This window comes from Chrysochloris asiatica, unplaced genomic scaffold (assembly GCF_000296735.1).
Source record: "Chrysochloris asiatica unplaced genomic scaffold, ChrAsi1.0 scaffold00006, whole genome shotgun sequence".
NCBI lineage: Eukaryota > Metazoa > Chordata > Mammalia > Afrosoricida > Chrysochloridae > Chrysochloris > Chrysochloris asiatica.
In genome coordinates, this window is record NW_006408524.1 from 29,892,912 (window position 1) to 29,907,328 (window position 14,417).

At 42.2% G+C, this 14,417-nt stretch overlaps 1 protein-coding gene across 1 annotated transcript in view; it reads right to left on the reverse strand.

Annotated features, from left to right (window-relative positions):
* GPNMB (glycoprotein (transmembrane) nmb) overlaps positions 1–6,593 on the reverse strand; it is a 26,715-nt gene extending 20,122 nt beyond the window's left edge. Inside the window, exon 1 of the mRNA XM_006832216.1 lies at positions 6,524–6,593. Within this exon, the coding sequence (XP_006832279.1) occupies positions 6,524–6,593 (70 nt within the window). The remainder of the gene's footprint in view (positions 1–6,523) is intronic.
* Positions 6,594–14,417: the final 7,824 nt, after the last annotated feature.

The window sequence follows — 14,417 nt, forward strand, 5'->3', positions numbered from 1 at the left end:
ACTGGAGATTCTACCTTCCTCCAGGCCCTCTGGATCTAGGTTCCCTCTTGAAAGCTTGTAAGCCAGTCACTTCTTGCCTTTGTAGCCCCCCACCCCCCATTTTGGGTAGCCAATGTCCAAGTTGCCTATCCCTGTCTACTCTGTGTGTGGAGGACTCCCCTCCTTTTGCTACAAAATGTCTACCTTTACATTTCCAACCCTCACAGTCAGTCCTGATAACAATTATTCACTATCATACCACAAGAAACCTATCCCCATCTCCTTTCATCAGCCCTGCCCAGAAAGATTTGAGACCACTCTGTGGAGATTCTACCTTCCTCCATGCCCTCTGGATCTAGGCTCCCTCTTGAAAGCTTGTAAGCCAGTCACTTCTTGCCTTTGTAGTCCCCCCATTTTGGGTAGCCAATATCTAAGTTGCCCATCCCTGTCAACCCTGTATACTGAGGGGGTGGGAATGATCCTTGCTCTAAAGATTTGTAACCCCATCTGTTATGGCTCAGCCTATGGTGAATGTTCCATGGACACGTGTGATTTGTGTTAAGTTGGTTAACAGTATTTTTCTAGTCTTGGTGGCACAGTGGTTAAAGCCTCAACTGCTAACTGTTAGGTTGGTGGTTGGAACCCACCTAACAGAGAAAGATGGGGCTGTTTGTTCCCTTGAAGATGACAGCCTTGTAAACTCTATGGGGCAATTCTACTCTGTCCTGTTGGGTCACTGGGAGTCAGAATCTACTCAACAGCAATAGGCTTGGTTTGGTTTTGGTATCGCCCTACTGATTTTCTGTTTTCTTGTTGTTTCAATGACTGAAATTCTCGATTTGACTATTCCTTCTTTCAGTTTTGCTTTGTATATTTTGAAGTTCTGCTATTAAGCATGTATACACCATGACTCACAGCCTCGGAAACACTATTCAGGATCACTATGAGTCGGAACTGACCGCATGTAACAACGATACACATATATTGTTGTTGTTAAGTGCTGTTGAGTTGGTTGATACATAGCAACCCTGTATAGGGAACAGCTGGTGAGTTTTTTATATATATATAGAAAGAGAGAGAGAGAGAGAGCGCACCCTGGGAGCATAGAGGGTTACATGATGGGCTGTTAACCACAAGGTCAGCAGTTCAAATTCACCAGCAACTCTGGGAAAGAAAGAAGAGGCTTTCTGCTCCTGTAAAGATTTCGCTCTCAGAAACCCTATATAGAATTGCTATGAATCAGAACCAACTCCACGGTACACTACATCAGGCTTGTATACATATATGTGTGTGTTGTTGGTGGTGTTAAGTGCTGTGGAGTTGGTTCTGACTCACAGTGACACTGTATAGAGTTTCTGAGGCTTTAAATCTCTTGTTGTATTGGGTTTTCAGGGAGTGAACTGCAACTGATGTTGTAGTTATCAGTCCAGTGCTTATCTTACAGTGCCACACTGGTGGTGGTAGTGTGCCATGGAGTTGGTTCTGACTCATAGCGACCCTGCGTAGGGTTTCCGAGGGGCTGTCAATCTTTACAGGAGCAGAAAGCTTCATCTATCTCCCAGGGAACAGCTGATAGTTTTGAACTGCTGACCTTGAGGTTAGCAGGCTGACTCAAAACCACTACTCTACCAGAGCTCCTTAGGACTCCATATATGGGGTTGGTGATTTAAATCCACTAGCTGCTCCTTGGAAACCATATACATATAAGTTTGTGAGTATGTATAGTCGGAACCAACTTGACAACACTTAATAACAACCACAACAATATGTGGTGGTGATGGTTGTGTGCCATGGAATCTGTTTGGACTCACAGTGACCCTGTATAAGGTTTCAGAGGCTGTAAGTCTTTTGGGAAGCAGAAAACCTCATCTTTCTCCAGTGGAGTAGTTGGTAGATTTGAACTTCTGACCTTGTGGTTTGCAGTTCAATTTGTAACCCACTATGCTACCAGGACTCCTTAGCAACAATATACAAGGATAAGTAAAAAAAATTATCAGCACTCTGGTTATATTAAAATGTCCATCAATGTCCATGGCTAATGACACTGAGCATGTGAAATGACTGTCAAAGAGATGAATGACAGTGGATTATGTGGCAAATGATTTGTAAATCAGCCAGGATCTGCCTATGAAATAAGTTTTGCGAGATGGCTACTGAAACAGCTCATGAAAGAGCATAAACAGAAGCGTTTAGACATCTGCAAACAAAATTTGAATCGATGCTCCAAGGAAGGTAAAAGTTGCTTTAAAAAAAAATTGTTACTGGTGACAAGATCCTATGTACAATCCTGAGAGTAAACATATGGAATGGAAACGTCCTTAATCGCCAGCCAAGAAAAAGTTCAAAAGCCAACCATCAGCTCACAAATTGATGTTTACAGTTTTTTTGGGATGTTCAACGGCCAGTATTGAACACTATCAGGAAAAAAGGTCCAACAATCAACAGTGTTTACTACAGTGAGATGCTCACTGAAGAGCTGAAGCCTAAACTTCAGATTAAATGCAGAGGACTGCTATCCAAGGGCATTGTGATCTTGCATGACAATGTACATCCATACACCTCTGCCCAAACTGGTGACACTCTGCAAAAACTTTGTTTTGAGGTGTTAAAGCATTCTCCCTATTGTCCTGATCTTGCTCCATCAGTTATTCACCTGTTTGGTCCCCAGAAAGCATACCTTTGAGGATAAAGATTCACCTCTGATGAAGAAGTGAAGACAGAGGTACATTCGTGGCTCACAGCTCAGCCTAAAACATTTTAAAATAAGGGAATACAAAAGCTTGTTGATAGACGGGCAAAGTATATTGAAACGCAAGGAGATGATGTTGAAAAATAATGTATTTGTCTTTTCTAAAAGTTGATTAAAATAAATTCTGTAGCTAGATACACACATACAAGAGTCTGGTGGCATAATGGTTATGTGTTGGGCTGCTAACTGCAAAGTCAGCAGTTCGAGTCCTCCAGATGCTCCATGGGAGAACGATGAGGCTTTCTGCCCCCATAAAGATTTACAGCCTTGGAAACCCCATACAGGGTCGCTATGAGTGAGAACTGAATGGATGGCACATCACCACCACCAACCACCATACACACGTAAGCGTCACTGGTTTTGCTTCTCCAGAGAACCCAGGTTAAGATACTTGTGATAAAGGAAACGTTCTGTGTCTCATCTGTCTCAATGTCAATGTCCCGGTTATGAGATTGTACAATTGTTTACAAGATGTCACCATTAGAAAAGGTTAAGGGTATTTCCCTACCTTACTTCTGCATGTCAGTCTACAATGATCTTAAAACAAAATGCTGAATTTAAAAGTGAAATAAGACGAAGCAAACTCAGTAGTAATCATAGGGAGTGCAGTGGCTCCATACGATTAGACTGAACTGTGAACCACAAGATCTTTGGTTGGAGCCTACCAGCTGCAAGAGCTACTTCTTGCTCCCACAAAGATTTAAGCCTTGGGAGCCCTATACAGCATGGCTATGAGTAGGAACCAACTCCAAAGCACTTAACAACAACAATAGTAAGCAAACTTCAAGAGAGAAACGGACCAGGCGGAAGGGGATATGAATGTAAGTACGGAATCACACTTCCCTGCCACACTCTGGACTCGGGATTCTGTCCAGAGCAGAGACAGAGGCTAGGGCTGCTTGGTTACTGCTCTATCAATACCTCCTCCTTCCTTCTCTATACCAGGGCTCTGATCAGAAATGTATGACGCATGGCAAAGACTCCCCTGATGTTGGATATGTTACTAAATCCTACCAATTCTTATTTTTCCTGGCCAGAATACTTAGTCTGGGGCCAACTGTAGCCAAGTGTGCCTGGATTTTGACACCATGTAAAAGGCTGGAGGAATCCTCTCAAACTGATAGCCTGTATTCCACCTCTGGCTAATTTGATTGAGCAAAGTGATGATAGCAGAGAGAAGGTGGCCTAGAATTAGGTACCCCATTTTCCGCTGACCTGTCAGTTTTCTGCGCCTATTTGCTAGAACTTCAGACTCTAAGTGACTCTGTTCCTGGAGGTACAATGAATGTGGGGTGCAGGTCTGCACTCTGATTGACCGTGGGTGGCACAAGCCTCCTACTGATCAAAATGTTGCATTTGGAACTCACCCATCGATGCCTAGGAAGAATAGCTTGGTGATCTGCTTCCATACAGATTACAGTACAGACTGTATCTGTCTGGAGCAGTTTTACACTGTGGCACTCGAGGTCCCTTGAGTCAGAGGGCTCCACTGCAGCTAATGATAACATGTCTTTCATACCCAGAACTTTCGGTTACAGTTCCTCTCACACATCTTACAAGGACAATATTACCCAGTTTTACAAATGAGGAAATGAAAACAAAACACAATCACTTGTGGTTTAACTCCACGGCAGGCAGGGACCCAGAATTCGTCCAACTCCAAACCCTCTTAGCAAGGGCAGGCGTCAGGATGGAAGTCCACCTCGTCCGCTTACCAAGTGTGTGTCCTGGGCCGAGTTTTTTGCCCTTTCTGCAACCTGTTTCTCAACTGTGAAACCCCAGGATAATTATGATCGCAGTTCATTAGTACCCTTCGGTGACTCTCCAGGCCCTGGAATCAGCCTGCAACAATCCTGTGTTCGGATTCTCTCGTCTAAATAGGGACATCTTTTCAGGACCTCAGTCGCAGATGAGGAGACGGCAGGATGGAGGGCTCCGGCTTCCACTACTTCCCCTCCCCTACAGACCCTGTCTTCCACCTGGCACCACATCTGCCTGCCCATTCCGCCTGCCTGCCAGGGGTCCCCTTCCTCCCCCGACTCTACTCTCCACTCTCACCCCCACGGCCTCTCTAGGCACCCCCACCAATGTAGCAAGGGGCGCAGGCCTGTTGTGGCTTCAAGGTTACCAGCGTCTTCTCCACTCTTCCTTTCCCCACCAGTGCATCCCACCCCTGATCCAACTCCACAAAGCAAACCAAGCATGTTGCAGTGGAGTCAGCTGGGCCACATGGCCTCACCATGTGTTACATAGTAAACTGAGCTCCACAGTGTTTCCTTGACTGTAATCTTTATGGCTGCAGAGTGCTAAACCTTTCTTCCCTGGTACTTTTGGTTTGAACCAAACTTTTGGTTTGTAGATGAGCACAGGCAGTTAGCACTATCCAGGGCCACCTGATTAAAGGACTTTCCTGTCCCACAGGGTGAAGGAGTAGAAGGAAGATGTGTGCAGACAGCCCTGGCTGGTTGTCCCAGCAGGTGAAAAGCAAGACCCAGGCTCTTGGGGTTGTCACCTGTGGACTAGGAAGAGGTACATCTGCTCCATAAAGGTGGTTGTGTGGATTACATGAGTAATGTAATTGCTGTGGTAAGCACAGAGACTGACCCCCTAGATCAGCATTTTTTTCCTTTAACTTTGTCTTGTTCCCATGGAGTTGTCTGGTAGAATCAGGAGCCCCTGGATTTTTCGCCTATCGAATGTCACTGTTCTACTGCAGTGTGGTGACATAAGCCACTTCCTTCTCCTGCCCCACACTAATTCTGCCCCTGGAGGACAGGGACTGCCATCACCACCCCAATCTCTGCAGTGGACAAGCGGGCTGGGCTCTGTCACAGGGTTCTCAACCCTGGCTGTGCGTTCAAATCACAAGAACTTTTTAGACAGGATGCTCCATCCCTATCTCCAAAGACTCTGATGTCATCATCATTGTTAAAAGTCCAACAGCCTTGAATGTGTAACCTGGGTAGAGAACCAGGACTTGGGTTTTTCTCTCAGTTACATTACTAGCGGTAGCAGGTTCCTACAAGTCTGTGAAGAGCAGTGGAATAGGAAACCACTTCTGGGATGGGGTTATTAGAGTGTCTGTCTGCAGATTTGGGCCCCGTTTCATCCGAGGTTTCTACCCTATTAGATGGAAACCAGAGGAAGCTTAGTTGAGAGATGGGCTTTGTTCTGGAGCTAGGGACTGTAACCCTCACTCAGACCTGCTGTCTGGCAGGAGGGTGGGTAGCAATTGCAGTAGAAACAAAACTCTGTAAGACTTGCCATAAACCTGAAGCAAAGAATAAGCCTGTGGCATTTTGCTATACAGGCATACTTTGGAGGTATTGTGGATTCAGTTCCAAATCACAACAATAAAACGAATGTTGCAATAAAGTGAGTCACATGACTGTTTTGTTTTTCCAGTGCATATTAAAGTTACATGTACACTATATTGTAGTCTATTAAATGCATTATGCAAAAGTTTGAAATATTGTGAGAATTACCAAAACACGAAACAGAGACACAACCTGATCACATGCTGTTGGTAAAATGGCGAGGACATATTTCCCACAAACCTTCAACAAAAAAAATTTTTTAAATGCAGCTACTGCAATGTACAACAAAGCCAAGTGCAACGAAACAAGGTCTGTCTGTAGTTTCAGAATCCCCATAGGTTTCCAGAAGAAACAAGTGAGGTTGTGAAGTTTGCTTGAGGAGCTGCTTATCACTTTCTGGCCTAGAGCACATCATTACCCCTGCCACATCAGCCACTTGTCAGGGAATGGTTAAACACAGAAACTGAGAATTACTCACGTTTGGCGACACCGAGCGGCAATCTTGCAGCCAGAAGCAGGAATCCCAGCAAACAGTAGAGACATTCCATGCTGAATCCTCACAGACGCAGACAATCTAGTTTTGGCGATTAATTCCTCTTGCCCCATTCCCTAAGACACCAGTGCTCTGGTCTCAGTGGAGGCCCACTCCCTGTATTTTAATTAAATACAGGGCCTCAGGGCACATCATGTGATGGTATTCAGCAGCATTGCCTGATGTGGTCTCTTGAGTTCAAGCTCTTTCACCAGCTCATGTGCGTGTGACTCATTCACTCTTGGCACCTGATTATTTTACTTTTTGATACAGACCATTTCAATTTTGTGATTCCTCATGTACTGGTTTTTGGGGGACTTCCATTCCTATGGACCCTATTTTTAATGATCTTCAATAAATAAAATTCTAATCAACTTGCTGTGGTAGCTTGGTTCCTTCACTGATATTGAGATGTCACATTGTGGATCTTTTTCTAGAATTTAGATGGCCAGGCCCACCCAGTGCTAACCAAATATTCCCTTTCCTGAAGAGGAGAGAAAGGTGTCACCCATTTGAAATTGTGGTATATATATATATATATATATATATATATATATATATATATATATATATTGCTAAGTGCTGTGGATTCGGTTCTGACTCATAATCACCCTGTACATGGTTTCTGAGGAGCAGCTGGTAGGTTTGAACTGCTGACCTTGAGGCTCAAACTGACCTTGTGGTCTAGCACATTATCCTGCAATGCCATACCAGCTCTCTCTGCCTCTCTCTCTGTATCTATCTATCTCTATCTCTATCGGTATAGATAGATCTAGAGATAGAGAGAAATAAAGTATATTATGTCAGAATGTATTTGAAACTAATACAGATAGCCCCAGTGGCTGAGAAAATTACCCCAAAATTACCCCCAAAAAAGATTTAAGATATCTCTGCAATTCCATATAACGTTTCGAACAACCTGGGTAATTTTTAGTAGCTGCTCTCAAAGCATTTATGGCTGGGGCCAATTGCACAAAACATACAGCATATTTTATTTTATCAAAAGCAGATATTAAGTATATATATATTTTAAAAGCTTGCCTGAAACATGTTTCTGTACTAAATTCATTTCTTGTAACCACTAAAAGAAAACAAAGTGTATGATTTGTTCAATGTAAAACTGATGATCTGCTCTGTAAAATTTCCCTGAATTAAAAAAAAAAGTCAATTCTAGTCACAGAAATACGCAGCAAATATGCACCGTGAGCATTTTCTTGCATGCAATCTTTCTCCAAAGCACAGCCACATGACCCTTTTCAGTACATGCAGAACTCATGCTACAGGGTGAGAGTAAAATTGGGGGTATTGATTATGTTTCAGTTGTGCTAATGAGGAATAAAAATAAACAATCTGAAATCCACAGAGCAAGAATGGCCAACTCCTTGCCCTAAGGCTACATGCTGCAGCTTTTTAGAACGTCTTGTACGGCCTTTGAAGCAAATATGAAAGGAAAACAGTAAAGGAAACTTAGTACTCATGAACTTATTACTCACGAACCAAAACAAAACAGTTTTCAAATACAAATGAATAATGGGAATATTTATAGTTTGAGATAATATAATAAATGCATTCTCATACATTTCTGCTTGCTGTTTATAGCAACCATGTATATATAACTTTTATAATACAAAAAAAGTTTTATAAGTTTAGGAAAAAAATTACTATTAACTTTTTTTTTTAAAGTATTATTATCCGTTGGAGTCCTAGTGTGGTGCTGTGGGTTAATGCGCCAGACTGCAAAGTCGCTTTGAACCACAAGGTTGGCAGTTCAAGCTCACCACCTGCTCCTTGGAAACCCTATACAGGGTTGCTATGGGTCAGAACTAACTTGACAGCACTTAACAACAACAACAATTGCCCCTTGCTTCTGGCATAGTAAATCTGGGTTGTAATTTTGGTTAAATTAACCACCTCTTTCTTTAAAATGGAATACGCCTCGGTGGCACAGTGATTAAGAGTTCACCTGCTAACTAACTGTAGCTTGACCCCAGCCACCCTTTGCTAGAAAGATGAGGCACTTTATTTCCATAAGGATTTAGGGGGCATTTCTACTCCTGTAGGAGCACTGTGAGTCGGAATTGACTGGACAACAATGAGCTTGTTTTTTGTGTTTGTTGTTGTCAAGTGCCATCGAGTTGGTTCTGACTCATAGTGACCCTGTATAAGCTTTCCAAGGAGCAGCTGGTGAGTCTGAACCACAAACCCAGGGTTCAAATTGACCTTGCAGTGCAGTGCTTTATGCCACAACGCTATACCAGGTCTGTGTTATTGTTGTTGTTGTTATGTGCTGTTGAGTTGGTTCTGACCCATAGCAACCCTGGAAAAGGTTCCCTAGGAGCGATTGTGTGAGCTTGAACTGCAGATCTTGAAGTTGTAACCACCTTTGCAGTCCAGCACATTAATCCACAGAGCCACAAGTTTCAAAGTCTTCCATAATAGAAATTTACTTAGCAGGTAGTTACAGTGATCAAATTGTGTTTTATGTGTTCTGTCTTTCCCTATCTCATGGAAGGGAGAGATTAAAGACTAGGGCTATAGTTAAAAGGTAAGCAGCTGGATTGAAGTGAATCAGGAACAGAAGACATAAAACACAATTTGATCACTATGACTGATTGCTAACTACGTTAGAAGACTTTGAAACTTACAACTCATTTAGATATCACCAAAACATTCAAGCCTCAACTTGTAATAGTAGAGAACTCCATGAGCAAACTATTGAACGATGCAAAAAACAGCAAAAGAAGGTGGCAGGAACACACAGTCACTGCACCAAAAAGAATTGGTCAATATTCATCCATTTCAAGAGGCAGCATATGATCAAGAATCGATGGTACTGAAGTCCAAGTTGTATTGAGGAAAAAGACCAAACTGCACTGAAGGCACTGATGAAAACAAAGACTCCAGGTTTTGGCAGAATATAAATGGAAAGGTTTCAACAAACGGATGCAGCACTGGAGGCACTCAGTCATCTATGCCAAGATATTTGGAAGACAACTATATGGCCAACCAATTGGAACAGATCCATATTTGTGCCCATTCCAAAGAGAGGTGACCCAGTGAAATGCGGAAATCATCGGACAACATCATTAATATTACAGGCAAGTAAAATTTTGCTGAAGGTAATTCAAAACCAGTAGTGCATCAGCAGGGAACTGCCAGAAATTCAAAACAGATTCATTAGTGGGCATGGAACTAGGGATAGCATTGATGATGTCATATGGATCTAGGTTGAAAGCAGAGAATACCAGAGATGTTTGCTTGTACTTTATTCATTATGTAAAGGCTTTTGACTGTATGGAGCATGACAAGTTACGGATAGATAGCATTTCAAAGAGTGGGTATTACAGAACGCTTAATTGTGCTCATGAGGAACCTGTACATAGACCAAGAGGTAGTCCTTAGAACAGAACAAGGGAATATCAAATGATTTAAATTCAGGAAAGGTATGCACCAGGGTTGTATTCTTTTACCATACTTATTCAATCTGGATGCTGACCAAATAATGAGAGAAGTTGGATTATATGAAAAACATGCCATCAGGATTGGCAGAAGTCTTATTAACAACCTGTGATATGCAGATGATACAACCTTGCTTGCTGAAAACAATGAGGACTTGAAATATTTATTGATGAAGGTCAAAGACTACAGCTTTTAATATGGATTGCACCTTAATATAAAGAAAACAATAATCCTCACAGCTAGACTAATAAATAAAAGGAGAAAAGAGTGAAGTTATCAAATACTTCATTTTGTTTGAATCCACCATCGACACTGATGGAAGCAGCAATCAAGAAACCAAACACCAAATGTGCTGCACAAGGCCTTTTTAAAATGTACATAAACAAAGAGATCAGTTTGAAGACTAAGGTGTACCTGACCCAAACCATGTATTTTCACAATGCATGTGAAAGTTGGACTATGAATAAGGAACACTGTAGAAGAATCGATACATTTAAATTATTGTGTTAGACAAGAATATTAAAAGTACTATTAAAAGTATGGACCATCAGAACAAACAAATCTGTGTTGGAAGAAATATAGTCAGAATCCTCCTTAAAAGCAAGGATGGCCAGACTTGGCCTTTCTTAATTTGGACATGTTATCAGGAGGGACCAGGCCGTAGAGAAGAACCTCATGTTTCATAAAATGGAAGGTCATCGAAAAAGAGGAAGACCTTGATGAGATGGATTAACAAAGTGGCAGCAACAGTGGGTCCCAACCTAGCAACAATTGTGAAGATGGCACAGGATCTTACAGTATTTTGTTCTGTTGTGCATAGGGTTGCCATGAGCCCAAACCAACTTGATGGCACCTTACACACCAACCTTACACCAATTGTATTCGTTCTCAATTGCTGCTGTAACAAGTTGGAGGCTTAAAGCAGCACAAATGTACTATTACACACTTCCGAAGGTCAGAAACTCAAAATGTGCTTCACTGACCTAAAACCAAAGTGTTGGCAGGGCTATGTTCCTTCTGGGGGCTCTAAGGGAGAATCTGTTTCTTGTCTTCTTCCAGCTACCAGCCACTGTATATGAGTCGGAACTGACTAGTTGGCATTCAACAACAGAGGCTGCATGCAATTCTTGGCTGGTGGCCCCTTCCTCCATGTTCAAAGCCATCAGTGGCCTGTTAAGTCTTTCTCGTGATGCATCACTTTGATTTCATACCTTCCTCTTTTACTTATAAGGACCCTTCTGATTGTATTCAGTAAACCTGGATAATCCGTATTAAAGTTAGTTGTTTATCAGTTGCCATTGAGTCGTTTCTGACTCAGAGTGGCCCTACAGAACTGAGTTAGAACTGTCCCATTGGGCTTCCAAGGTTGTAATTCATTACAGAAATGCATGGCCAGGTCTTCTTTCCTGTAGAGTAAAGGAGTTCTTGTAGTGTAGTGGTTACGAATCGAATCGAGCTGTGAACCGCAAGGTCAGCAGTTTGAAACTACCAGCTGTTCCGCGGGAGAAAGATGAGGTTTTCTGCTTCTGTAAAGATTTACAGCCTTGGAAACCCTGTTCAGGGTCACTATGGGTTGGAACCGACTCAACGGCACTTAACAACAACAACAACAGATGGTAGTTTCAAACCTTACTGTTAGCAGTCCAGCACTTAACCAATGTGTCACCAGGACTTCTGGTTTGTTGATTAGCATCCTTAATTCTATCTGTAATCACAATTCACCCCTTGCCATGTAGCATAACATACTCATAGGCTCTGGGGATTAGGACTTTGTTGGGTGGGAGTGCATAACATACTCACAGGCTCTGGGGATTGGGCTTTGTTGGGTGAAGGTGGGGGGCATTATTCTGCCTATAAGAGTTCCACAACAGGTAATTTAGAAAGAAATATATATATATATTCATAAAGAAAAGTGTGTAAGCCTCCCTCAGATTACAGACTTGTTGGAACAAAGCCCTTGATATTTGGCAGAGTAGAAAGGCAACAACTACAGACACCGAGATCGGTTCAAAGAGAGAGAAATCCCATGTGACTTACCTTATCCTAACGTGGGCTGTGTAATTGCTATAATCAGAGTCACGGCTTTCAGATTTAAGTATTATCAACTGACTCAGAGACTTCTGGTGTATAGCAAAATCCTCTGGATGAAGTAATTAAACTCCCTTCTTTTCAACTTTTTTTAAACTTTGAAGTTCCTCTCACCAAAGTGTTCTTCCCTGAGAAAGAGGAGCAAATGAATCACAAATTCAGGGCGTTCTGTTGGGGGGTGGGGGACACCTCTGCAGTCACTAGGGGACAATGGCTGATGTATTTTTAGCCTGATTTCCCACTGGGTGTGCAGGCAAAGGGCTTCTCTTCTTGGAGGGATGGCTGCAAGCATTTTTTGGTACAATTCTTCTCTTGGAGTTCATGGGAAGTGTGAATGATCACACTATTTAAGTCCTTGTGTTTGGGTTTTAAAGTACTTCAATTGAATTGTCAGGAGCCTGGGTGGTGTAAGTAATTTGCAATCAGCTGCTAAGGTAAAGGTTAGCCCTTTGAACCCACCCTGTGGCTCTGGGGGTGGGGGTGGGGGGAGGTCTAGCAATCTGCCACCAGAAAGACAACAGCCAAGGAAGTCCTATGGAGCAGTTCCACTCTGTGGTGGCCCCTGTGGAATGTGAATTATTGGTGTGGACGGAGAGCAGGACATAAAAGTTTACTTAGCAAATGGGAAGGAACGGTGAGTGTGTCCTACCTTTAGTGGCCATACAACAATGAACACAGAAGGGAGAAGCCAACATAGAAATTTTAATGGAAGCTTGTATTCTCCATCCAACTCCTGTCTCTAAACACAGGAGCTGGTATGGTTCACTCTGTCTTTGAAGATCAATTCTAAGCCCCAAACAGAAAGAGCTAAAAAGAAGTCAATAATCAGCACCTTGGACTGAATAAGTGTGTGTGTGTGTGTGTGTTTAGTGCCATCGAGTCAGTTCTGAACTATAGTGACCCTGTATAGGGTTTCCGAAGAGCAGCTGGTGAGCTTGAACTGCTGACATTGTGGTTCAAACCGACTTTGCAGACCAGTGCATTAACCTACAGTACTACACCAGGACTCCAGGATAGAATTAATGGCACGTTGGATTTTTTTCTCACACCTAAATTTGACTTTTTCTCAATGATTATTTTAAACACCTCAGACAGAATTTATTTCAGCCAGAACTGGGGTAAATATACTTTTCTACAGTAGCCATCATCCACTAAGGCCTCAAAGGAGCATAGAATCTTATTGGGAAGATGAGACATAAATCCATAAAACAGGTGGTGGTGTGCTGTGGAGTTTGTTCCAACTCATAGCGACCCTGTATAGGGTTTCCAATGCTGTAAATCTTTACCAGAGCAGAAAGCCTCAACTTTCTCCCTTGGAACAGCTGGCAGTTTTGAATTTCGGATCTTGAGGTTAGAAGCCAAACTCATAACCACTATGCTACCAGAGCTCCTTATAAAACAGGTATGAGATCTTATCTAAAATTTGTGTGTGTGATATCTATGTGATATTTAAACCAAGTTATATAGGAAGAACTTTGATGCTGTTATTGTTAAGTCCTGTTGAGTTGGTTCTGACTCATAGTGGCCCTGTGTAGGGTTACTGAGGAATGGCTAGTGGGATTGAACCATCAACCTGGTACTTAAAAATCCAGTGCTTATCCTCCAATACCATACCAGGACTCCAGATAGAGCTCTAGGAGATCAGAAAAGACAGAGGATGTAGAGGAGAAAGTAGGACTTGAAGTGCCCTTGAGTGATGAGCTGAACTGGATAAACAAGGAGGAGATGTGGGGAGAAAGTTGCAGGTGGGAGGGAACAATAGGAATAGAATGAATGTGAATGATGACTTCAACACCTTTTATCAGGTGTGCTATGAGTCAAAACCGATTCAAGGACACTAAAAAAACAACAACTCATTGTGTTAGAAACTGAGGCTACAAAGCAGAATAAGGTCCCTGGCTTCACAGAACTTACAGCTCGGATCAAGGCAGCAGCCGGGTGAACAAGCATGATGTGTAGGTTATAGGACAGAAACATGGGTATGTTAGGATGAACAGTAAGTGTGGGAAGACATGGGTTATTAAATTCCATTTGGGTAGTGTAGTCCAAAAGAACATTATGTATGTATGTATCTATGCATGCAATTTAAATTTACTGGACACCATGTGAAAAAAAATCAAAAGAAACAGTTAAAATAATTTCACCATTTTACTTAACTCAGTATATTCAAAATGCTATTCTTTCAACCTATAATCAGTATAAAAACATATTCATGAGAGTTTACACTCTTCTTCTCATACTGTCTTTGAAATCTTTTGTAAGAGTTTTTACTCCTATGTTGTTATTGTGTGCT